Source organism: Nerophis lumbriciformis, linkage group LG10 (assembly GCF_033978685.3).
Source record: "Nerophis lumbriciformis linkage group LG10, RoL_Nlum_v2.1, whole genome shotgun sequence".
NCBI classification, from domain to species: Eukaryota; Metazoa; Chordata; class Actinopteri; order Syngnathiformes; family Syngnathidae; genus Nerophis; species Nerophis lumbriciformis.
In genome coordinates this window covers 15,018,416-15,045,691 of record NC_084557.2, presented here as the reverse complement: position 1 = coordinate 15,045,691, position 27,276 = coordinate 15,018,416, and the positions used below count along the sequence as shown (strand labels likewise).

The 27,276-nt window shown below is 38.8% G+C and overlaps 1 protein-coding gene across 2 annotated transcripts in view; it reads right to left on the bottom strand.

Annotated features, from left to right (window-relative positions):
* Window positions 1-27,276, bottom strand: part of cdh13 (cadherin 13, H-cadherin (heart)) — an 892,196-nt gene that overhangs the window by 8,910 nt on the left and 856,010 nt on the right. For both annotated transcript variants that reach the window (XM_061970208.1, XM_061970207.2), the window contains one exon: window positions 20,650-20,868. In XM_061970208.1, coding sequence (XP_061826192.1) covers window positions 20,650-20,868 — 219 coding nt within the window. The remainder of the gene's footprint in view (window positions 1-20,649; window positions 20,869-27,276) is intronic.

Below are 27,276 nucleotides of genomic sequence, written 5' to 3'. Positions count from 1 at the left end.
TGCGCCTAATGTACGGAATGATTCTGGTTGTGCTTACTGACCTTGAAGCAATTTTATTTAGTACATGGTGTAATGATAAGTGTGACCAGTAGATGGTAGTCACACATAAGAGATATGTGTAGACTGCAATATGACTCAAGTAAACAACACAAAAACTTTAAATGTCCCATTGAAAATAAAGAACATTACACACGACACTCAAAAGTCTGTCAAAATGTTTTAGTATGACTTTGAAGCCGCACCGCTTGATGGATTGTCGGCCCATTACGGCTACCGTCGTCAGAGATACAAGTATTACTATGGTGTGTGTATAAGGACCGCAAAATGGCACCCATTAGCAGACATATTATCTGGCGTTTTGTTTCACAATGTTATGCAAAACCAACTTTTTTTACTTTCTGGTAACTGCTGATGTGTGTTTGAGATCTGCATAAGTCATGAAAATGTGCGCACTTCCCCCACAGTAGTCCGTGCTGATGCCGTATTCAATAAGCTTCTTCTTTTTCTCTATCTTCTTGTTATGGGACATTCATCCTCCGCTGTTGCCATTTATAATATAAAGTAGTGTAAAGTTCTTACTTATATCTGTCAGTAAACTCGCCATGAAAGCGGTAAAACATACCGGTGTAGTGAGTTTACATTATTCACCCAAGGAACTTTAGTTATTAGAGGGTTCCGGTCGGACGGTTTTTCACGGCGTTGTTGTTGCACTAGTGAGCCACGGATGAGGAGATGCTACTCCGTTATTGGTTTAAGTAAAGTCTGAATGTCATTAAAACAGTTAGCTCCATCTTTTGACATTTCTTCCACTCCTGTCCTTGCACGCTACACCGCTACAACAAAGATGACGGACTAAAGATGAGCAACACAAACAATAATCCTGAAGCGACTGTCACAAAGCAACTTGAAAACGGTCTGTAAAACATAATCTATGCAACATTTTGACCAAATAACCACCATTACATGTTATGTAGACCACAAGGAAGGGTTTTACATTGAGAAAAAAAAAATATGACCCCTTCAATGCGCCTTATAATCCGGTGCGCCTTTTGTATGAAAAAAAACCTGACTAGACCCGCTCATCGGCAGTGCGCCTTATAATCCAGTGCGCCCTATGGTCCAAAAAATACGGTACGTTTTAGTATTTTTAGGTGATACATTTGCACTTCTTTTAAGTTATATTTTACTATTGTATTTTATTCATCCTTCTGTGTTACAATGTAAATGTGACACTGCGTGTTTTTAAATGTGCTACACAAATGAATAAACTGAACTACGATAAACGAGACAAGCTAAAAAAAAAATAGGCCAAAATCCTTTGTCAAAATCCTAATCCTACGAAAAGCGTAGCCTCAGAAAGTACCACAAACTGGACGCTGAAAGAACTTTAAACTGGATTTAACATCTGTAATTAGTACTTATTTTCACTAAAATACCTTTTGTGAAGAACTCGCATTTCTGCGGCCGTTGTGACCCCCACGATGCGGGAAACAGGAGAACGACGTGCAGGTAAGAGTCTTTTAATATACTCAACCAAGAGAGAAGCAGTCGTGCATGCAAAAGGTCCTTAACATAGTCAATCCTCGAGCACTGAAGAACAGGCGAGGCAGGCATAAATAGCCGCCTGATTGGCAACTGCAACCGGGTGTGCCAGGCTGCCAATCAGGGACAGGTGAGGGGATTGGAGCGCTCAGGGAGACATGCAGGAAGTGGAACGAAAATAAGAGCGTCGACAGGAAACAAACACCAAACAAGGAACCACAACCAGAAGTGAATTGACAGATCGTCACACCTTTTTTGTTACTAGGTATTACTGTCATAATTTGCTTATGTTAAAGGACCCATAGCGTCCAGATGATGCGATAATTTCTCGAACAAGGTCTCTTTATGTATATTTTGGTTCTGAAACTGAATTTGGCGGTCATTTTCCATAATATCAATGAATTTTGGGGTAATGGGTAGATAACTAACCCAGTGGTTCTTAACCTGGGTTCGATGGAACCCTAGGGGTTCGGTGAGTCGGCCTCAGGGGTTCGGCGCAGGTCAAAACACACTCGACTCATCGTGTAAATACAAACTTCTCCCTATCGGCGTATTACGGATACAGCCACAGCTGACTGGTTTGCAGGTGTGTAATTTGTTGTGAGTTTATGCACTGTGTTGGTTTTGTTCTTTGAACAAGGTGATGTTCATGCACGGTTCATTTTATGCACCAGTAAAAAAACATGGGAACACTTTAGTATGGGGAACATATTTACCATTAATTAGTTGCTTATTAACATGCAAATTAGTAACATATTGGCTCTTAACTAGTCATTATTAAGTTCTTATTAATGCTTTATTTGGCATGGCCTTATTATAACCCTGACCCTCTAACCCTGACCCTAACCCTAACCAAATAACTCTAAATTAAGTCTTTATTACTTAGAATGTGTTCCCCTAGTGTCCAAATAACTCTAAATTAAGTCTTTGTTACTTAGAAAACGTTCCCCATACTAAAGTGTTACCAAAAACATATAACTTTGTCTTGAATTTGAACAAAAAAACATTTTATTTTTCACTAAAGAAGGGTTCGGTGAATGCGCATATGAACCTTGTGGGGTTCCGTACATCCAACAAGGTTAAGAACCACTGAACTAACCGTACTTGGATCGCCCCCTTTCCATCCAGACTGACTATGCCGCCCCCTCTTGGTGTGATGTCATCTACAGAACTGTAGCCCATATTTCCCCACATAGAGTGGATAAAGCCATGCGGAGGAGGCTGTTTTTTTTTATTTGTTTTCAAACCCCATTGTTAAAGGATATACAGTATATACACATGTACACTCAGTGTGACAATGTCAGATCTTCTATTATGGTAAATGGTAAATGGGTTATACTTGTATAGCTTTTCTACCTTCAGGGTACTCAAAAGCGCTTTGACACTATTTCCACATTCACCCATTCACACACACATTCACACACTGATGGAGGGAGCTGCCATGCAAGGCGCTAACCACGACCCATCAAGGGTGAAGTGTCTTGCTCAAGGACACAAGGGACGTGACTAGGGTGGTAGAAGCTGGGGATCGAACCAGGAACCCTCAAGTTGCTGGCACAGCCACTCTCCAAACCCCACCACGCCGTCCCTATTGATTCTAATCATCTGCCACAGTCTTATGGTGCATTAGGGCAGTGTTTTTCAACCTTTTTTGAGCCAAGGCACATTTTTTTTGTTGAAAAAATGCGGAGGCACACCACCAGCAGAAATAATAAAAAAAAAAAAAACTCAGTTGACAGTAAAAAGTCGTTGTCGCAATTGTTGGATATGACTTTAAACCATAACCAGCATGCATCAATATAGCTCTTGTCTCAAAGTACTGTCACCACCTGTCACATCACGCCGTGACTTATATCGAGTTTTTTAGTGTTTTCCTGATTGTAGTGTTTTAGTTCTTGTCTTGTGCTGCTATTTTGGTGGTTTTTTTTCTCTTTTTTTGGTATTTTCCTGTAGCAGTTTCATGTCTTCCTTTGAGCGATATTTCCCACATCTACTTTGTTTTAGCAATCAAGAATATTTCAGATGTTTTTATCCTTCTTTGTGGGGACATTGTTGATTGTCATGTCATGTTCGGATGTACATTGTGGACGCCGTCTTTTCTCCACAGTAAGTCTTTGCTGTCGTCCAGCATTCTGTTTTTGTTGACTTTGTAGCCAGTTCAGTTTTAGTTTCGTTCTGCATAGCGTTCCCTAAGCTTCAATGCCTTTTCTTAGGGGCACTGACCTTTTGTTTATTTTTGGTTTAAGCATTAGATACCTTTTTACCTGCACACTGCCTCCTGCTGTTTCCGACATCTACAAAACAATTAGCTACTGGCTGCCACCTACTGATATGGAAGAGTATTACACGGTTACTCTGCCGAGCTATAGACAGCACCGACCACTCAACAACAACACATAATTTGCAGACTATAATTACTGGTTTGCAAAAAATATTTTTAACCCAAATAGGTTAACCCAAACACTGGTTGAAAAACCCTGCATTCCTCCATATGATTTTTTTTTATGGCAAAAAAAAGTATATTTTCCTGTTTCCATTCACGAATCAAACAGCCTTGGCAGCGTGTTTTGAGCGCAAAGACAATGCTTCAACATATACACACCACGCACGGTCGTCCTCAAAAGAAGATAAGACAAAGCTGCATCTTTCTAAGAGTAAATAAGCTTCTAAACATCCTCGTCTCTGGTGCTGGAAAAGGGATTTGTGTGGAACTGAGGAAGAAGGAAAGCGGCTGTCGAAGTGAAGTGGAGGATCAGAGAAGACAAACAGCGTGGACGAAACCCCCAGGAGGACGGGGCTAAATTAGTAGCATCCTGTCTTCGAGTTAGTGCAGTGTAAAATGGTAAATTCTGAGCTTTTACGACGCCCTCACACACACACACTCCCTCTCTCCTTTACTCCCGCTGTTATAATGTTCTGTGACTACTGCCGACATGACAGAGAGAAGTCAAAGCGAGCACTTTTTTAGTCGTTGACCGCAACTCCGCCACAATTTACAGCTGCAGCCTGCAAACCTGCATGGGAACGATTGAGGATGTAGGACTAAATTGAGCACATGTAGCCAAATTGGGTGCACTATAGTAGGGAACCTTGTGCATGTGTGTGAGTGGGAAAGAAAAAAAAGAGGTGGTCAATAAAAAGCGATTTCAACGAGAGGTTTCATTTGATCACCTTATTTCACGTAACTCACAAGCCTAAGAAGTACCGTATTTTTCGGACTACAAGGCGCACTTAAAATCTTTCATTTTCTCAAAACTCGACTGCGCACCCTATAACTTGGAGCATCTAATGTACGAAATCCTTTTGGTTGTGCTTACCGACCTCGAAGCTATTTTATTTGGTACACGGTGAAATGATGAGGGTGACCAGCAGATGGCAGACACACATAAGAGATACGTGTAGACTGCAATATGACTCAAGTAAACACCAACATTTTATATGTTCCATTGAAAATATAGAACATTACACACAGCGCTCAAAAATCTATCAAAATGTTTTAGTACGACTTTGGTAAGCTGTGAAGCCGCACCGCTTGATGGATTGTACTGTGCTTCAACATTTGAGTATTCCCATCCATCCATTTCCTACCGCTTATTCCCTTTGGGGTCGCGGGGGGTGCTGGAGCCTATCTCAGCTGCACTCGGGCGGAAGGCGGGGTACACCCTGGACAAGTCGCCACCTCATCGCAGGGCCAACACAGATAGACAGACAACATTCACACTCACATTCACACACTAGGGCCAATTTAGTGTTGCCAATCAACTTATCCCCAGGTGCATGTTTCTGGAAGTGGGAGGAAGCCGGAGTACCCGGAGGGAACCCACGCAGTCACGGGGAGAACATGCAAACTCCACACAGAAAGATCCCGAGCCCGGGATTGAACCCAAGACTAGTATTATTATGGTAAAGTCTGATGATGAAAGCCTGATGAAAGCGCTAAAACATACCGGTATAGTGAGTTTACATTATTCACCCAAGGAACTTTAGTTATTAGAGAGTTCCGGTCGGACGTTTTTTCACATTTCCGTTGTTGTTTTTTCTGGATGAGGAGATGCTGCTCTGTTATTGATTGAAGAAAAAGTCTGAATGTCATTAAAACAGTTAGCTCCATCTTTTGACACTTCTTCCACCCCCGTCCTTGCACGCTACACCGCTACAACAAAGATGACGGGGAGAAGACGCTGTCAAAGGTGAGCCACGTAAATAAGACCGCCCACAAAACGGCGCATCTTGAAGCAACTGTTGCCAAAATGTTACTGTAAAAATGCAAGTTTTTTTATTTACGGTAAAAAAAACAAATGTACACTTTACAGTAAAATTCTGGCAACTGAGCTGCCTTTTTTTTTTTTTACACCATAAAAACAGGAGTACAGTTTTTCAGTTTACAGTAATATACGCTAAAATTTAAGGTGAAATTATTGCAACTCACCATATTTTTTTTTTTACATTTTATTTTTAAAAAAATCTACTAATAAAATGCATAAAAACAATTTTGTAATAATAGTGTTCACTGTTAAATGCGGTCCTCTGGGGTCAAACATAACTGCGATGTGGCCCTCAGTGAAAACAACTTTGACACCTCAGCTCGAGACAGTTGGATTTTCAATTGATATTTCATATAACAAAAATAAAAAATCAATACGCAGCAAAAAAACCAACCACAAACCCGGAACTAAATGTTGCTACCTAAAGACTGTTCTGGCTTGTATGGCTTGCGGTGTTGTTTCATGCCTTAGAAAGACCAGATGATCACGGATCAAAATGTTCATGAGTATAGTACCGTTTTTGATTCATTAGTACCGCAATACTATACTAGCATCGGTATACCGTACAACCGTACTAGTAATCTTATTAGTTTTTGTAGGGCCATTATTCTTAACGCAGGGATGGACTGGCCATCGGGAGAACCGTTTTATGCCACTCGACAAACGTTTATTTATTTTATACTGCGCTTTCCCTCGGTAACTACCGTAACTCTCCTGAGCCGGTGACGATTGGTTTGCCCAATCCGTGGCATCATTTATGTATTCAAGGCTGAAGAATACAAAAGGGATATTGTTCAGTATAGTGCCGTCATTGAAGGCTTGTGTGTTTGTACAGTGTGTACATCAAAGGGGCGAGTTGGCACAATAGCTGCACACTGATTGCAATGTGCCAGCCTGGTCCAAATCCCAGTCCACCCCCTGCTGAACACTGGATGTGTCACGTGGGGGCACTCACAATGCATGTGATTGGTGCTTGTATTTCCTTGGTGTACACCTTTACTAGCATCATACCAAAAGCTGCCAGAGAGCTGCACAGTTTGAATAAGAATAAGGTAAATATCTTGCTATGGTGGCTAAATGACAAGCTTTTGTCAAGATAATAAAGTGGCCGGGCCAGATGTCCTCAGCCTTGGAATATATTCACTAGTTTTAGCAATTTAAATGTACCGTATTTTCAGGGCTAAAGAACATCAAGGTATTTAGGCCGCACCCACCAAATTTGTGAATAAATAAATGTTTTAGGATACATGAGCCGCACAGGACTATAAGCCGCAGATATATACACACACCGGTACAAGAGATTTTGTAAATGTTTATTTACATACCTTAGTTGTCTTCAAACGATGCATGATCTCAATTCTGTACACTAGTGCTGGAATTGTAATTTTCCTGAGGGAATTCTCCTGAAGGAATCAATAAAGTACTATCTATCTATCTGTCTATCTATCTATCTATCTATCTATCTATGTCACACGTTAGTAAAACGGCTGATCAAACAAAACAGAAGTCATTGTCATTGGCTGCGGAAGTTCACTTTCCAATCAGCTGAACAGATTCAATAACTCTACTGTGATGTTTTGGTAAATTTATGAAATTGAAACAATACAAAAATTAGCAAATATGCCAACAAGGTTACGAGTGTCTGTGTTAGTATTATTAACTTACAATGGCATTTTTTTTGTTGCTCAAAAAGGTTCATTATGTCTTCTTATTCATAACCTTTTTCAAATGTTCTTGTAATCAGACCATATTTTCGGTAGATTATGGAATTTTTACCAAGTAAAAATTCCATCTAATATACCGAAAATATGCAAGAAAATGTATTCATAACTTTTTTTTCAAATTTTCTTGTAATCAGACCATATTTTCGGTATATTAGATGGAATTTTTACCAGGTAAAAATTCCATAATCTATCTGTTATCAGACCTTATTTTCGGTATATTATTATTATTATCTAATATACCGAAAATATGGTCTGATAACAAGAAAATATATTCATAAACTTTTTCAAATTTTCTTGTAATCAGACCTTATTTTCAGTAGATTAGATGGAATTTTTACCAGGTAAAAATTCCATAATCTACCGAAAATAAGGTCTGATAACAGATAGATTATGGAATTTTTACCTGGTAAAAATTCCATCTAATATACCGAAAATATGGTTAATATATAATAATATAATAATAAATATTTGTTGCTCAAAAAGATTCATTATGTCTTCTTATTCATAACCTTTTTAAAATGTTCTTGTAATCAGACCATATTTTCAGTAGATTATGGAATTTTCACCTGGTAAAAATTCCATCTAAAATACCGAAAATATGGTCCGATAACAAGAACATTTATTCATAACCTTTTTCAAATTTTCTTGTAATTAGACCTTATTTTCGGTAGATTATGGAATTTTTACCTGGTAAAAATTCTATCTAATATACCGAAAATATGGTCTGATAACAAGAACATTTATTCAAAACCTTTTTTCAAATGTTCTTGTAATCAGACCTTATTTTCAGTAGATTATGGAATTTTTACCTGGTAAAAATTCCATCTAATATACCGAAAATATGGTCTGATAACAATAACATTTATTCATAACCTTTTTTCAAATTTATTGTAAACAGACCTTATTTTCGGTAGATTATGGAATTTTTACCTGGTAAAATACCATCTAATACACCGAAAATATGGTCTGATAACAAGACATTTTGAAAAAGGTTATGAATAAGAAGACATAATGAACCTTTTTGAGTAACAAAAAGAATGCCATTGTAAGTTAATAATACTAACACAGACACTCGTAACCTTGTTGGCATAGAACGCCAGCTAGATTACATTACGATAGCACATACAAATATTGAGGAAAACAATCCTACAGACGTCCCACATGGAACGGTTTAGTAAGTGTGAAATGTTTTAGTATATTGTGAAAACGTGCAAATGTCGCTTGGAGTGATGAATGAAGAATCCTTTTGAGCAGAAAACGCTATGGGCGGTTACATTTTCAGTTCAAGTCACGAAACAGGAATTACATTTTCCACCTGCAGCACCAGCTGTGAGCGAACTCGCCCAAAAGATAGCGCATAGCATAAACAATAACACCTTTTCAATGTCTGTGTGGGTGTAACATGACAGCTATTTGTTGAATACAAAATATTATGGCTGTTAGCGAAGACAAATCCATAATTTTGTCTCACCTTTTTATAAGCCACAGGGTTCAAAGCATGGGAAAACAGTAGTGGCTAATACAAAACACAAGGCATGTTGTGTAAATCATAAATAAAAACAGAATACAATGATTTGCAAATCATTTTAAACCTATATTCAATTAAATATATTGCAAAGACAAGATACTTAACGTTCGAACTGGAAAACGTTGTTATTTTTTGGAAATATTAGCTCATTTGGAATTTGATGCCTGCAACATGTTTCAAAAAAGCTGGCAAAAGTGGCGAAAAAGACTGAGAAAGTTGAGGAATGCTCATTAAACACTTATTTGGAACATCCCACAGGTGAACAGGCTAATTGGGAACAGGTGGGTGCCATGATTGGGTATAAAAGCAGCTTCCAGTTATGAAATGCTCAGTCATTCAAAAACAAGGATAGGGCGAACAAATGCGTGAGCAAATTGTTTAAGAACAACATTTCTCAACCAACTATTGCAAGGAATTTAGGAATTTCACCATCTATGGTCTGTAATACCATCAAAAGGTTCAGAGAATCTGGAGAAATCACTGCACGTAACCGGCAAGGCTGAAAACCAACATTGACCTTTGATCCCTCAGGCGGTACTGCATCAAAAAGCGACATCAGTGTGTAAAGGATATCACCACATGGGCTCAGGAACACTTCAGAAAACCACTATCAGTAACTACAGTTTGTCGCTACATCTGTAAGTGCAAATCAAAACTCTACATGCAAAGCCAAAGCCATTTATCAACAACACCCAGAAACGCCGCCGGCTTCGCTGGGCCCGAGCTCATCTAAGATGGACTGATGCAAAGTGGAAAAGTGTTCTGTGGTCTGACGAGTCCACATTTCAAATGGTTTTTGGAAACTGTGGACGTCGTGTCCTCCGGAACAAAGAGGAAAAGAACCATCCGGATTGTTATAGGCGCAAAGTTGAAAAGCCAGCATCTGTGATGGTATGGGGGTGTATTAGTGCCCAAGGCATGGGTAACTTACACATCTGTGAAGGCACCATTAATGCTGAAAGGTACATACAGGTTTTGGAGCAACATATGTTGCCATCCAAACAATGTAATCATGGACACCCCTGCTTATTTCAGCAAGACAATGCCAAGCCACGTGTTACAACAGCGTGGCTTCATAGTAAAAGAGTGCGGGTACTAGACTGGCCTGCCTGTAGTCCAGACCTGTCTCCCATTGAAAATGTGTGGCGCAATATGAAAATTAAGTATCTCCGTTCGAACATTACATATCTTGTCTTTGCAGTCTATTCAATTGAATATAGGTTGAAAATGATTTGCAAATCATTGTATTCTGTTTTTATTTACGAATTACACAACGTGCCAACTTCACTGGTTTTGGAAAATACGGTAACACATATTTGATTCTGCACATACTTGTATACAACAAGATGATGCATGAATACAACACTGTTCTCGTTGCTATAAAAGAAGAGAGCTGATTTTAATCTCCACACATCTATCTTCTTCACCCGTCCCTTCCCTGCGGCTCTTTCCATTTTCCTCCCGCTCATCTCTCTGCGTCAGGGTCAGAGTTCAGCTCGGAGATAAGGGAATAGAAACAGGATCCTCTGTGACTCTCTATCAGGCTCTCAGACTCGACACCGCAGTGATCAGTCACCTGTATCTGTGGCCCGGGTGCAGCTCTCTGTGATGAGCTCGGGCGGAAGTCATCCCTCTCGGTGCCTGCTGGGCTCGAGTGCAGATATGTTACGTGTCTGACCCGGAGCTTGTGTCGCTCAATACAAAATAACGCGTGGCATTGGGGAAAAAGGACACAGAAGGCACAAACTCGGGAGGTAATGTAACACCGGTGGCTGCATTAGCTCCAACGACGTGTTGATGGACAGTCCAACTTAATGGACAGGTGCACATGCTCAGGGTCAGGTAGCCAAAGAATGTGTCGTCTACAGCAGCTATGTGGTTCACAAATGCCATTGCAACACTTGGAGGAAAGAAATGAATGCCGCCAGAGCTCAGCCTCAGACATGTCGACCAATTAGCACAAAATTACCACGATTTCAGTTCAGATACTGCAACATGACAACCATAAACAACAGACTGTCTATTTGGAGCATCGGTTTTTATACCGTTGTCCCACATTGTTTATAATGTCTTTTCATGCTATTTTTGAATGAATTTGTTAATTTATTTATTCCGGCAGACAGACATATGTGGCAACATTGAATCACTCTTAGTAATTTGACAGACGGGATAAAAAGCAAGAATGCTTATCCATGTCCGGCCCCTAATTTACAATCAATTTATATGTTGGTTATATAGTCCAAGTTTCAACAGCAGATTTGATGGATACATGACAATTTCAGAACAAGTATAACGTATGATAATGGATGATAATGACAAGTCAGTATACATACACCAATATGGATATAAAAGCATTGAGCGACCATGAGATTAGCTCCATCTTGCCTGGGTATCTTTCGTCTTCTGAAGCCTTGTCTGGTGTGTTATGTCCCTTATTCCACAGTGAGTTATTTTGCACCTGTGTCCCACAGTTGAGATAGTCCAAACAACAATGTTTTTGATAGTTTCCCAACAACACATTTTTTACCGCAAGGTTGAACACTCTTAGGCTAGAAGACAGTTTAATTTCTCCACTCACATTGTCCCAGTTTCACCCCCGTTTGAGCCTTAAATGTGGGATTTACTATGTTATGTTTGAATTTCAGGGCACCCCTGAGTTCATGTGGACCATCTCTGGCTTTATTCAGACAGTTGTTAGAATAAATAACCCGGGAGGACTTCGCCCTTGAAAAAGGAACGCCTGAACAAAGCTATACGCTAAAGCTTCAATGTAAAGTAGAGGTGATCAATCCAGATGTTAATACTATCAATACCTCATATAGGTTTGTCATCAGTATTTAAATAATATCAAAGTGATTAGATTGGTATTTTCCATATGGGTTAAATGAGAGCCTATCGTAGTTAATGTGCACTAACCACTTTAAATTTGTCAACAACAAAAACAATTGTATGCAGCATTCATCACCCCGAATTTAGTACGTCATCTGATTTACAACAATATTTGCAAATTAGAAATGTAATAAAATGAACTTCAAAAAAATGTTTTATCGTGTTTATTAAGTTATCTTCAATAAAAGATTTTCAGTTTTATAATCTATTGCAAAGTATTGGATTGCTACTTGAAATCGAAACGAGGGCCAAAAAATCAGATCTGGATCAGAGGCCAAAAATGTTGACCGGGACATCCCTAATTGTATGTACTGTACTTTTAACACACCAGCTGTTTGATTAAAAATGCGCATTTTAGTTTTCATCAACAAATTTGGAGGTGGTGAAATCGCCATGTAAAATCGCCAATGCTAATTAGTATGTATATGGAATATCCAATGAAAATCAGAGCTAGCTGGAAACGTTTTCTATGAGGCATGCTTGCTTTGTTGGCGCGGCATATTGCAACATTACCTACTGCAGGCCGCTAGAATATGCCTGTTTACCCGCCAAGTGCTTAAAAAAAAAATCGGACCTGACATCACATGCAACCCAGGTTTACGTCAACCGCAACCCAGTAGTAGTAGTAGTTAGTGATGTGCAATACCTCTGATTTTTTTTTTCCGATCTAATGCAGTGTAAAATTCAGGCTGGTTATCTGCGATACCGATCTGGTACTTTATGCAAATATAGCTAATGTGTCTATAAACATTTGAAAAGTAGTGTATATCAAGTGTTGTTGCTTTTGGGGAATCATTTTCAACGTTATAAAATCATAGGGTGAAACAAACGATTGCGTTTTTCTACATTGAATGTGTTCTTTATATTAAACTCTGTATGCAGCGTCTCCAAATAGCCTATAATAAAATAATACACAGACCTGCTGTTTTATAATTATGTGAGTGATTTATTTAACTTGCCAGTAATTTCCTTAAACAAACAAAAGACAGACTGAATAAACTGAGCACAGCACAGATTACAGCTGCGTTTTCGCATTAGTACTTACCTAGGTGGAATAAAAAGTAGTTCCCACCAATTTAGACTAGATCTCAATGATTACATTACATGGTGTTCTTGTTAATGATATACATTATCTCAAATAACTGAAGTATCAAACGTATTGATATTTTGATTTGAGAATCAATATTATAGCACAAAGATCTGTTATCGGTGGTAATCGATATTTTGATATTGATCTGCACATCACTAAAAGTAGTTGTTTGGTTGATATCAGCACATCAGTCATCAACAATTATATCATCTGAGAAATGGACATTGAAACAGTGTAGGTCTGACTTGGTAGGATATGTACAGCGAGCAGTGAACATAGTGAGCTTAGAAAGCATAAGAACAAGTATATACATTTGATTATTTACATTTGATTAATTACCAATGCTTTCCCTGTTGTACGTGGCGTTGAAGTAAAAACAAAAAAGTACTGTTAAAGTGCTTTAACATTCACTATTCACGTTTTTTGGTTCTAGTTGGTAATGAACTTTTAACACAAACTGACTTTCTTGTCTCACATTCTTCACATGACTTCTGGTATCAGTGGCGGATGTAATACGAGGTAAACAGGAAGAAGGTTGGCTTTAATAATTATATCCACACTCTAGCACAGGGGGCGTCCAAATTAAACATCAAAGGATACGGGGGAAATTTGGATATTTTTCGTTTTAAAAATCGGTACAAAATATTTTTTTAAAGAAATGTCAGCTTTGTTATGATGTGTGTCGTTTTCCTGTGTTTAGTGTCTCTTCCTGGCTAGCGCTCCTATTTTTGTTCCACCTTCAGGTTGTCTTATAGTAACTTCACCACTTTTTCTGAGCACTAAAGCTGCACAATCGTCATTGAGTCGACATCGAGGTAGTAATTAACGTAACGGCAAGAGGCAAATGTTTGTTTTGTTCTCCGCCATCCCCGGCATTTGAGTGACAGACGTTCGCCAATCAGAATTGTTGATTCCCGCGTTTGTTCGTTTGTCTCTTCAAACAGGTATAAAAGAGGTCTCACTTTGTGTATTCCTCCCAGCACCTGAGCGCGTTTATTTAACAGTAGAATTAACTAAATAAAGTGAGCCTTTATTTTTCTAGTCAATCGCAATCTTTGTCTCCGTGGGCGGAGAGCAAGACTGCCAGCTTTACACGCACAGGAATCATGGACAGACAGCCTCGCGACTCGCTAGTGAGAAGTCCCGCAAAGTAACAAAAATTAGGCGGAACAAAAAATATATATATACAAAAGGTTACAAAGCCAAATGTCCCGTTGTGGGAATATTTCATCTTCGAATCGGATGGGCAATATGAGCCCATCAACACGGACAAACAGGCGAGAATGCCCACTCTAGATTTTCCAACTTGGGAAAAAAATGCACTTTAAGATGGTAAATATTTATTTAACTAAATGGTCTACTTAAATAAATGAGTCCATTTTATTTATTTATTTTATTATTTAAATGGTAAATGGTAAATGGGTTATACATGTACAGTGCTTTTCTACCTTCAAGGTACTCAAAGCGCTTTGACACTATTTCCACATTCACCCATTCACACACACATTCACACACTGATGGCGGGAGCTGACATGCAAGGCCCTAACCACGACCCATCAGGAGCAAGGGTGAAGTGTCTTGGTCAAGGACACAACGGACGTGACGAGGTTGGTAGAAGGTGAGGATTGAACCAGGAACCCTCAGGTTGCTGGCACGGCCACTCTCCCAACCGCTCCACGCCGTCCCCAGGATAATAATTAGGATAATAAACTTATTTGCCTTCCAATTACAGTACAATGGTAAACACTTATACAGTAATAATGAATACAAGTGTATATCCTTTTAAACGGTTACTTGCAATATTATTATGTATTATGATTACATTACATTATATGTATAGTTTTTATCGATTATTTCTTCAGTTAAAGAGCATGTTGTAAACAAAAGCCCTGAATCTGTCTGCATATGGACAATAACTCTTGAAGTAAATTGTTGCATAATGTTCTAAAAAGCGGCACCTTGAAACACGAATATGTTGATTGACAGTCTCAAAGTAATTTTCGCAGTTTTGTGCATTTTCTATGTGTAAAATGTAAAAATCCCAAATCGATTCGCAATCGTAGTTTTGGAGATTAAAATCTCAATTAGGTTTTTTCTCAAAAATCGTGCAGCCCTGCTGAGCACTGTTCTCTACATCTGCTCTTGATTAGTGATCAAGAGAGCCCTCTTGGCCAGGTCTCCCTTGGAAAAGAGATCCTTGATCTCAATGGGATTTTTACCTGGTTAAATAAAGGCTAAATAAAAAAAATAAAAATAGTGATGAGGGGACTCGCCTGCCTCTGATCACTAATCAGGAGGGTTTATCTGTCAGTCTTCCTTGTGAGACGTCGTTTGCTTAATGTGACTAATATTCACGGTGTGCCTTTTGGGCTTTTTGTTTATTAAAACTCATTACCTGAACATCCCTTCTGGTCTCTGTATCCTGGGGTCACATCACCTACCGCTATGCGAGTTCCTGACAAACTTTGCGCCTATTAACGTCAACATTTCAATCTTCTCTCATTACATTACACCTGTCCATGTTTTATGTTCATGTTTAATAATAACTGTAGCACACACTTTGGACTCCCGTGCTGGAGCAGGTTGCACCACAGTACGAAATAACATGCGGGACGCAAATTAAACGTGATGCTTGAACATGAATGATAGCATGCCAAACCAAAGATGTTGGGTAAGTCACGCTTAAACGACTTGATTTCCTGGAAGCGTCCTCCCAGGTGCTCTACAGCCGATCGATTGGCCGATACCGTAGGTGGGCGCCGTGGGAACCTCACATAGCGTGTACAGAGTATTAGCAATGTGACACACCTGAAACCCCAGGAGCCCCAACAGGGTCCAAGCAACATGGCTTCAGGCTTGTTGTTTCTTTACTGAAGCCTTCGGCCAATAAATGCGTTAAAATGTAATATCGGAAATTATCGGTATCGTTTTTTTTTATTATCGGTATCGGTTTTTTATTTTTATTTATTTATTTATTTATTTTTTTATTTTTTATTAAATCAACATAAAAAACACAAGATACACTTACAATTAGTGCACCAACCCAAAAAACCTCCCTCCCCCATTCACACTCATTCACACAAAAGGGTTGTTTCTTTCTGTTATTAATATTCTGGTTCCTACATTGTATATCAATATATATCAATACAGTCTGCAAGGGATACAGTCCATAAGCACACATGATTGTGCGGGCTGCTGGTCCACTAATAGTACTAACCTTTAACAGTTAATTTTACTCATTTTCATTAATTACTAGTTTCTATGTAACTGTTTTTATATTGTTTTACTTTCTTTTTTATTCAAGAACATTTTTTTAATTTATTTATCTTATTTTATTTTATTAATTTTTTTTAAAGTACCTTATCTTCACCATACCTAGTTGTCCAAATTAGGCATAATAATGTGTTAATTCCACGACTGTATATATCGGTTGATATCGGTATCGGTAATTAAAGAGTAGGACAATATCGGAATATCAGATATCGGCAAAAAGCCATTATCGGACATCTTTTTTTTTAAATTATGAGCAGGAATTAATTTCACTGCATCATGACCGAATAAAATAGACACTTTCAAGCGCACGCAAATTAGGAAGGATATTGATGAACGTCAATAGTAAAATCAATTTATATCCTGAGGGGGAGATTAATGATGGAATTCGGTTCACACGACGTGGCGCGGTTGAGAGAGTGGCCGTGCCTGCAACCTGAGGGTTCCTGGTTCAATCTCCACCTTCTATCAACCGCGCCACGTCCGTTGTGTCCTTGAGCAAGATACTTCACCCTTGCTCCTGATGGGTCATGGTTAGGGTTTTGCATGGCAGAATGAATGTGTGTGTGAACGGGTGAATGTGGAACAGTGACGTGCAGTCACTGGAGGCAGGTGAGGCCCTGTCATGGAAAGAAAAAAAATGTAAAAAGAAAAAAAAAAAATTAAATTGTTATATGTATTCAGTGATTATACTATAAAGTTATTTTCCATTTAACTTCACCAGTTTTAGATTATTTTTATTCAAAATCGCTGAATTTTCTCATTTGCCGTTCAAATACCGAGAAGAGACGGTGCGGTGATCAGCAGCCAGTTGAGGCACGTCACTCAGTTGTGCCTCAACATGGATTGCGCAATGACTCGGCTAACTGCTGGCCTGCTGTGCAGTGAGACCATATTGCTATATGAATTATATTATACATTTCCATAGTTTAGTTAGCTGAGGTATATAATGTACAGTGTATTTTGTCAACAACTGTATGTGTGTAACGTATTTCTTGTGCTGAGCAATCATAAAACTGCTGCGAAGGCGCACTGTGTGAGGCTCGCAGTAATCCCGCCTCCTGGTGCCGGTTAATACACCCCCGCCGCAGAATGCACCCCCCGACGGGAGCGCCACACCAACCAAAGCCTATACCCAAACCCTCCACGTGCAAGACCGAATCCACCCAAAAAAAGTCACTTAACAAGAAGCCAAAAAGTGCAAAAACAACATTGCTCGCGCCGGAGGAGCCGTGAACGACTGCAGGGACACAACATTAGGTCATTCATTCACAACTCCTCCAACACGAACACCACTGTTCCCGCACTTATAAGTAAAGGTAAGACCATAATAACGTTTTTTTAATTAAATGTGATTTTTTGTGTGCCACAGTTTGTATGTGTAAAGTTAAAGTTTAGTTAAAGTACCAACGATTGTCACACACACACACTAGGTGTGGAGAAATTTGTCCTTTGCATTTGACCCATCCCTTGATCACCCCCTGGGAGGTGAGGGGAGCAGTGGGCAGCAGCGGCGCCGCGCCCGGGAATAATTTTTGGTGATTTAACCCCCAATTCTAACCCTTGATGCTGAGTGCCAAGCAGGGATGAATGCTGGTATGAGCTTTTAAACATAACCCGTTAACTGCTGCCAATCAAATGGTGAATAAGATACTCTTTAGGGTTCATATGTTTGTAAATCTGACTGTGATGAAGTCAGTGCCTCACCAGCCATCAACCTCACCGCACGTCACTGATGTGGAAATAGCGTCAAAGCGCTTTGAGTACCTTGAAGGTAGAAAAGCGCTATACAAGTATAACCCATTTACCATAAAATCAGAATCCGTGATGTTGGATGAGAGTGTTTCTGATTAGTAACGAGAAGCGCATGATAAAGAGATAGGAAATCTGTCAGTGAGCCGAGTCAAAGATGAGTAATGCAAGACCGCGTGACAGATGCATGAAGAAGATGTTAAGATCAATATAACAAGACTGTGGGGAAGATGGGTGAGAATGCTCAAAGAGGCCGGCTGTGATTTTCCTCAATGATCTTCACCGCGGACGGCAAATCAGAAAAGCAATAACGCGAGGACGACTCCCACGCCATCCTCCAGGACTAAAACCTCAGTTCTTGTTTTGGCGCTTTTCTTCCCCCATGGTACCCTTGTTTTAAATCTTGCTTCACATTCTTTTGGGTTTTCGCCGCTTCGCTCACCTCTGGCATACAACTTAGCTGCAAAACACAAACCCAGAGAGAGCGCGAGAGAGAGAAAAATGTACAGGCCCTGAAGTCCGTAACGATTTTTCTTCTTATCAAAGAAGCCGTTGGACATTTATTTTGTGAACAAGGAGGCTGAATTATTGATGCTCTTGCTAATGGCCCAATGCGACATCTATTGAAAATGAGTTTGTGTTTCTCCAGCAAAAAAACAACAGAGGCTTTTGAAATGGATGTTTACATAGTAAAAACTGGAGGATTTTCTTTTCTTTCTTCATACCGTGAGTCATAAATCTGCATTTTAGTAGCGTGAGCAGTCACCAAACTTTCCAGAATTACTCCACTTTATATTCTGAAGGCTTTTTACTGTGAACTGGTTCATACATCATTTATAGCCAAATGTATTTGAGATTTCATTCTGAAACACCGGCGAATTTAATTTATAGCCCCTGACAGGGTATTCAGATTTATGGAGCATTAGGTAATCTCATTTGGAACACCTTCGAGAGTAATGTCAAATAACAGTATGTAAATACAAAAAAAACCAGTGAAGTTGGCACGTTGTGTAAATCGTAAATAAAAACAGAATACAATGATTTGCAAACCCTTTTCCATCTATATTCAATTGAATAGACTGCAAAGACAACATACTAAACATTTGATCAGGTATACTTTGTTATTTTTTGCAAACATTAGCTCATTTGGAATTGTATGCCTGCAACATATTTCAAAAAAGCTGGCACAAGTGACAAAAAAGACTGAGAAAGTTGAGGAATGCTCATCAAACACTTATTTGGAACATCCCACAGGTGAACAGGCTAATTGGGAACATGTGGGTGCCATGATTGGGTATAAAAGCAGAAATTCTCAGTCATTCACAAACAAGGATGGGGTGAGGGTCACCACTTTGTCAACAAATGCCTGAGCAAATTGTTTAAGAACAACATTTCTCAACCAGCTAATGCAAGGAATTTAGGGATCTCACCATCTACGGTCCGCAATATCATCAAAAGGTTCAGAGAATCTAGAGAAATCACTGTCTGTAAGCAACAATGCTGAAAACCAACATTGAATGCCCGTGACCTTCAATCCCTCAGGCGGTACTGCATCAAAAACCCACATCAGTGTGTAAAGGATATCACCACATGGGCTTAGGAACACTTCAGAAAACCACTGTCATTAACTACAGTTCGTCTCTACATCTGCAAAAGTGCATGTTAAAACTCTACTATGCAAAGCCAAAGCCATTTATCAACAACACCCAGAAACACTGGGCCCGAGCTCATCTAAGATAGACTGATGCAAAGTGTAAAAGTATTCTGTGGTCTGACGAGTCCGCATTTCAAAATGTTTTTGGAAACTGTGGACGTCGTGTCCTCCGGAACAAAGAGGTAAAGAACCATCCGGATTGTTATAGGCGCAAAGTTCAAAAGCCAGCATCTGTGATGGTATGGGGGTGTATTAGTGCCCAAAGCATGGATAACTTACACATCTGTGAAGGCACCATTGATACTGAAAATGTACACACAGGTTTTGGAGCAACATATGTTGCCATCCAAGCAATGGTATCATGGACGCCCCTGCTTATTTCAGCAAGACAATGTCAAGCCACATTCTGCACGTGTTCCAACAGCGTGGCTTTGTAGTAAAAGAGTGCGGGTACTAGACGGCCTGCCTTTAGTCCAGACCTGTCTCCCATTGAAAATGTGTGGCGCATTATGAAGCCTAAAATACCACAATGGAGTGAACAACTTAAGCTGTACATCAAGCAAGAATGGGAAATAATTCCCCCTGAAAAGCTTCAAAAATTGGTCTCCTCAGTTCCCAAACGTTTACTGAGTGTTGTTAAAAGGAAAGACCATGTAACACAGTGGTAAAAATGCCCCCGTGCCAACTTTTTTGCACTGTGTTGCTGCCATTAAATTCTAAGTTAATGATTAATTGCAAAAATGAAATTTAGTTTCTCAGTTCGAACATTAAATATCTTGTCTTTGCAGTCTATTCAATTGAATATAGGTCGAAAATCATTGTATTCCGTTTTTATTTACGTTTTACACAACGTGCCAACTTCACTGGTTTAGGGTTTTGTAGTTTTCTTAGGCTAGCGTCGCCCTTTTGTTCTTCGTCCGTGCAGTCATACTTACAGGGTAGGGCAAGGACGAGTGTTGTTAGAACGATGAGAAGGCTGGCGTGGTGTGAGTGGGCAGAGCTGCAGAGCATCTTGTTCTTCTTGCAGACGCAGACCTGAACTTTGACCTCTGTGTTGTTGGACAAAGGAGGCACCCCCGAATCAGTGATGATCAGCGGAAGCTGATAGTTGGCTTTCTTCAGATTTTGTAGCAGCATTATTTGAGAGTGTGTTGCTGGGGACAGACACAAATACATAAAGAGAAAGCAGACGACACAATCACATTTTGTTCAGGAGAGAACACAGAGAGTGTAATAGAAATAATAACAGAAAAAATGAACAAATTAAAGGGGAACATTATCACCAGACCTATGTAAGCGTCAATATATACCTTGATGTTGCAGAAAAAAGACCATATATTTTTTTAACCGATTTCCGAACTCTAAATGGGTGAATTTTGGCGAATTAAACGCCTTTCTAATATTCGCTCTTGGAGCGATGACGTCACAACGTGATGTCTCATCGGGAAGCAATCCGCCATTTTCTCAAACACCGAGTCAAATCAGCTCTGTTATTTTCCGTTTTTTCGACTGTTTTCCGTACCTTGGAGACATCATGCCTCGTCGGTGTGTTGTCGGAGGGTGTAACAACACGAACAGGGACGGATTCAAGTTGCACCAGTGGCCCAAAGATGCGAAAGTGGCAAGAAATTGGACGTTTGTTCCGCACACTTTACCGACGAAAGCTATGCTACGACAGAGATGGCAAGAATGTGTGGATATCCTGCGACACTCAAAGCAGATGCATTTCCAACGATAAAGTCAAAGAAATCTGCTGCCAGACCCCATTGAATCTGCCGGAGTGTGTGAGCAATTCAGGGACAAAGGACCTCTGTAACACGGCAAGCAATGGCGGCAGTTTGTTCCCGCAGACGAGCGGGCTAAACCCCCTATCAACCCTAGCTTCCCTGGCCTGCTGACATCAACTTCAAAACTGGACAGATCAGCTTTCAGGAAAAGAGCGCGGATGAGGGTATGTCTACAGAATATATTAATTGATGAAAACTGGGCTGTCTGCACTCTCAAAGTGCATGTTGTTGCCAAATGTATTTCATATGCTGTAAACCTAGTTCATAGTTGTTAGTTTCCTTTAATGCCAAACAAACACATACCAATCGTTGGTTAGAAGGCGATCGCCGAATTCGTCCTCGCTTTCTCCCGTGTCGCTGGCTGTCGTGTCGTTTTCGTCGGTTTCGCTTGCATACGGTTCAAACCGATATGGCTCAATAGCTTCAGTTTCTTCTTCAATTTCGTTTTCGCTACCTGCCTCCACACTACAACCATCCGTTTCAATACATGCGTAATCTGTTGAGTCGCTTAAGCCGCTGAAATCCGAGTCTGAATCCGAGCTAATGTCGCTATATCTTGCTTTTCTATGCACCATGTTTGTTTGTATTGGCTTCACTATGTGACGTCACAGGAAAATGGACGGGTGGTTAAAATCAGGCACTTTTGAAGCTTTTTTTCGGGATATTGCGTGATGGGTAAAATTAAAAAAAAAAACATCGAAAAATATAATAAGCCACTGGGAACTGATTTTTAATGGTTTTAACCCTTCTGAAATTGTAATAATGTTCCCCTTTAAAGAGATGGTTGATGAAAAAAAGTTACCTTTAAATCTCAGTAATATCGAAATAATGGTATTCGGTAACAGTAGAAGAGAAAGTCAAACACAAATACAAATAGACAAAGTAGACATTGAAAAGGTAAAATAAGTTATTGTGTAAAAATAACTGAAAAAGTATGCTTGTATGCTAACCAAGGGGTTGGCAACCCACAATGTTGAAAGAGCCATATTGGACCAAAAAAAAAATGTAAAGCCTTATATAAGTGTTAAAATTAAGGCAACGCATGACGTAAGTGTCTGTTGGCCTACTATCAAAATGACTATGTGTCGCAGGCTGATGCAAATATTCGTTGACAGAAATGTTGAAATGTAATATTTATTCTACACATTTTTACAACATTGGAAAACATTACTAAAACGGAGGCTTTTCAGAGGGTGTGATAACTCCTGGAAATTACTACAAATAAAATTACCTCAAATATACCTACAAACGAGCCATAATGATGCAATATGTACATACAACTAGCATAAATATCATGTTAGCATCAATTAGCTTGCAGTCATGCAGTGACCAAATGTCTGATTAGCACTCCAACAAGTCAATAACATCAACAAATCTCATCTTTGTGGATTCACGCACAGCATAAAACGTTTGATGGACAAATAGAGACAAAGAAGGAGTGGCATAAAACATGTCTTTCTGTGGCAGCATCAAGGAAAGTTGTACATGTAAACAAACTACGGTACGTTGAAGGACTTCCGATATTAGGACAATATGGCTCACGCCAAATACTCTCATCAGTGAAGCATGTTTAATGTAAACAGTGGGATTTCTAACAATTAGGAAGGTTTGTGTCATGTTTGTCCTCCTACAGAAACCATACTAAAACCAAAAATATATGTTTTTCCTCATCTTTTTCCATTTTCATGTTAAAATAACATTCAAACACTTTAATAATTGATGAAAAAATATTGAAATTCAATGATTTAGTGCATTTGCAAACAGCTAAAATTATGCACAAAACAAACGATAACCTGCCACCCAAGAATGTACAACAATTATTCTCAACAAAAGAATAAAAAATATAACCTTAGAGGAAAACATTTTACCTAAAACATATGTATGCACGTACAACACTTAAAACTTTTAGTATATCAGTATCTGAAATAAAATTATGAAATGCACTAAGCAAAGAAGTCGTATGATCCATTTTAAGAAGCTGTTCAAACTCAGTGTTTATCAAGATTCTTCATCCTAAAAATTTGTAAACATCTTGAACCTTTTTGAAAAATGGGCCAATCTTATTCATCTCATTATGTGACTCCATTGACTATATTGCAAACTTGACGACATCTTGGACATGCCGTCTGCTCTGCATAGCGAAGTCTGATGAATTTTAGGACCAGAAATAGACAATCAAGAGTCAAAATTGTAACTTGTTTTCACTCGCTCAAACACAAACATTATAATCTGGATTGTTTTCACCGGCTGCAAGCAAGGGGACAAGGTCGTTGTTTTGAGACTCTCCCAAACACAAATACAAATAGACTAAGTAGACATGGAAAAGGTAATAATAACTAAAAAAGTATGCTTGATACACTAACCGTTTCACAAAAAAAATGTTAAGAATAATACATAATGTTGGCTATAGAGAACATTTAAACATTTTAATAACTGGATTAAAACAAATTGAAATTCAATGATTTAGTGCATTTGCAAACAGCTAACATAATGCACAAAACAAACTATAACCTGCCACCCAAGAATGTACAACAATTCTTCTCAACAAAAGAAGAAAAATATTACCATAGGGAACAAATTGAACCTAAAACATTTGTATGCACTTACAACACTTAAAACTTTTGGTATATCAGTATCTGAAATAAAATTATGAAATGGACTAAGCAAAGAAGTCGAACAAAGTACTAATATGATCCATTTTAAGAAGCTGTTCAGACTCAGTGTTTATCAAGATTCTTCTTCCTAAAATTTTGTAAACATCTTCAACCTTATTGAAAAATGGGCCAATCTTGTTCATCTCATTATGTGACTCCATTGACTATATTGCAAACTTGACGACATCTTGGAGATGCCGTCTGCTCTGCATAGCGAAGTCCGATGAATTTTAGGACCAGAAATAGACAATCAAGGGTCAAAATTGCAACTTGTTTTCACTCGCTCAAACACAAACATTATAATCTGGATTGTTTTCACCGGCTGCAAGCAACGGGACAAGGTCGTTGTTTCGAGACTCTCCCAAACACAAATACAAATAGACTAAGTAGACATGGAAAAGGTAATAATAACTAAAAAAGTGTGCTTGATACACTAACCGTTTCACAAAAAAAATGTTAGAATAATACATAATGTTGGCTATAGAGAACATTTAAACATTTTAATAATTGATTAAAACATATTGAAATTCAATGATTTAGTGCATTTGCAAACAGCTAACATTATGCACAAAACAAACTATAACCTGCCACCCAGGAATGTACAACAAAAGAAGAAAAATATTACCATAGGGAAGAAATTGAACCTAAAACATTTGTATACAAGTAAAACACTTAAAACTTTTGGTATATCAGTATCTGAAATCAAATTATGAAATGGACTAAGCAAAGAAGTCGAACAAAGTACTAATATGATCCATTTTAAGAAGCTGTTCAAACTCAGTGTTTATCAAGATTCTTCTTCCTAAAACTTTGTAAACATCTTGAACCTTATTAAAAATGGGCCAACCTTATTCATCTCATTATGTGACTCCATTGACTATATTGCAAACTTGACGACATCTTGGAGATGCCGTCTGCTCTGCATAGCAAAGTCCGATGAATTTTAGGACCAGAAATAGACAATCAACTTGTTTTCACTCGCTCAAACACAAACATAATCTGGATTGTTTTCACCGGCTGCAAGCGTACAGTATATATATATATATATATATATATATATATATATATATATATATATATATGTATGCACGTTTGAGAAAAATGTAAACCATAACCACAAACAACAATCAATATAGAGCAGCTATAGTAACCCTGAGCAATGAAGGGCCTTAAGTCATTATAAATGTAAAACTGAGTGTAAAAAGTGTATACTTTGACACGGTTCAGTTCCCCAGGAGATGGGAAGAGACATTTCTGCTTGCTTGAAAAGGAAGTGGCTCTTTGTGTTGCCCAGTTAATGTGCAGTGGGATTCAAGATTGAGATTTTGTATCCAACTATTACAGAGTGTGAAGGTAAACAGAAGGACACAATATGGAGTTTGACACACCTGATAAACTAAAGATGAGAGCAAACTCTATACAGAGATTTTCCAAATATTTTCAATATATCTTGAATGAACACAAAACAATGTTAGAATATTTTAAAAAGCACAACTATAAATGTGGTTTATTGAACAAAAAAGGATGTCTCAGTTTGGCTGGTGAACTGAATGAGTCATAGGTCCGAGACCTGCTGCAACCCATAAATATGGAAATTGCGATTAACTGTTGCTAAGACGCCAACCTCTCAGGTCCTTCCCTATTTGGAACTTGGCTTCTGTTAACTTCTGACACTCCCATCTCAGCTGACATTTTGTGAGAAGCAGGCTACAACCTCCACTGAACTACAGAAATTAAACTTGGATATTTCTTTAGAGCAGGGGTGTCAAACTGGTGGAAAATCTATTCCCAAATGGGCCGGAATGGTAAAATCATGGCATGATAACTTAAAAATGAAGACAACTCCGGGTTGTTTTCTTTGTAGCGATCCTTGAACCTAAAAATAGAACAAGCCTATTCTGAAAACGTACAAAATCACAAATAATCCTCTGGACAAAACACTTAAAAATTCTGAGGAAATTGGTGCAGTTAAAAAAATGGTTTTCTTTTATATAATTATTTTTAATGAATTAAGTAACGTTTAAAACAACCTTTTTTCCAAAACACAATATAGAATGTGAGATACAACAGGATCATGCATACATTTAAATCATTTGTTTTTAAAACGGTTACAAAACAGTGGTGACCCCAAAAATTTACTGAGGGACCTCATTTTAATGACTTGATGGGGTCCCCGGGACCCCATTTTGAAAATTTCTAGCGCCAACACTGATGGAGTATTGGTGCGTGCAAAACAGCAGCAGGCGGCTGTGGCCTGCGGGCCGGTTCTAATACTAATCAAATATCATCCCGGGGGCCATAGATCATTCATTCGCGGGCCTTGACTTTGACACATAGGTATTAGACCAGGGGTGTCAAACTCGTTGTCATTGAGGGCCACATCGCAGTAATGGCTGCCTTGATAAGGCCACATTTTAAGAATTAATTAAAATTATGCATTCGGGCAATAACCTGTGATTAATCATCAAAAACAAATAAAAAATAATTTGAATTGAATTAAATGTGTACCAGTAATCCCCTCATATTATTACACCATTTCCTATGCTTATTAGATTTTTTCTTGTACAAATAAATGGATAAATGTGAAGTGAAGTGAATTATATTTATATAGCGCTTTTCTCTAGTGACTCAAAGCACTTTACATAGTGAAACCCAATATCTAAGTTACATTTAAACCAGTGTGGGTGGCACTGGGAGCAGGTGGGTAAAGTGTCTTGCCCAAGGACACAACGGCAGTGACTGCGATGGCAGAAGCGGGGATCGAACCTGGAACCCTCAAGTTGCTGGCACGGCCACTCGACCAACCGAGCTATGCCACCCCTCATACATCATACGTAAAGGTGCAAATATTCAACCGTTTATTTTCATCTTTACTAACATATTTTTGTAATACACTATATAAATAATGTAATATTTGGCATGATTAGATAACGTTTAAAAGATACACATTTTTTCCTGTCAAAATCGAAATAATTATTTGCATTCAGTAAAAAAAAGTATCTTATTAACACACACACACTTTTCCCAGGCTTTCGCGGGCCACGTACAATGTATGTGGCGGGCCTGATCTGGCCCCGGGGCCTTGAATTTGACACTTAGGTATTAGACAAAAATGACAGAT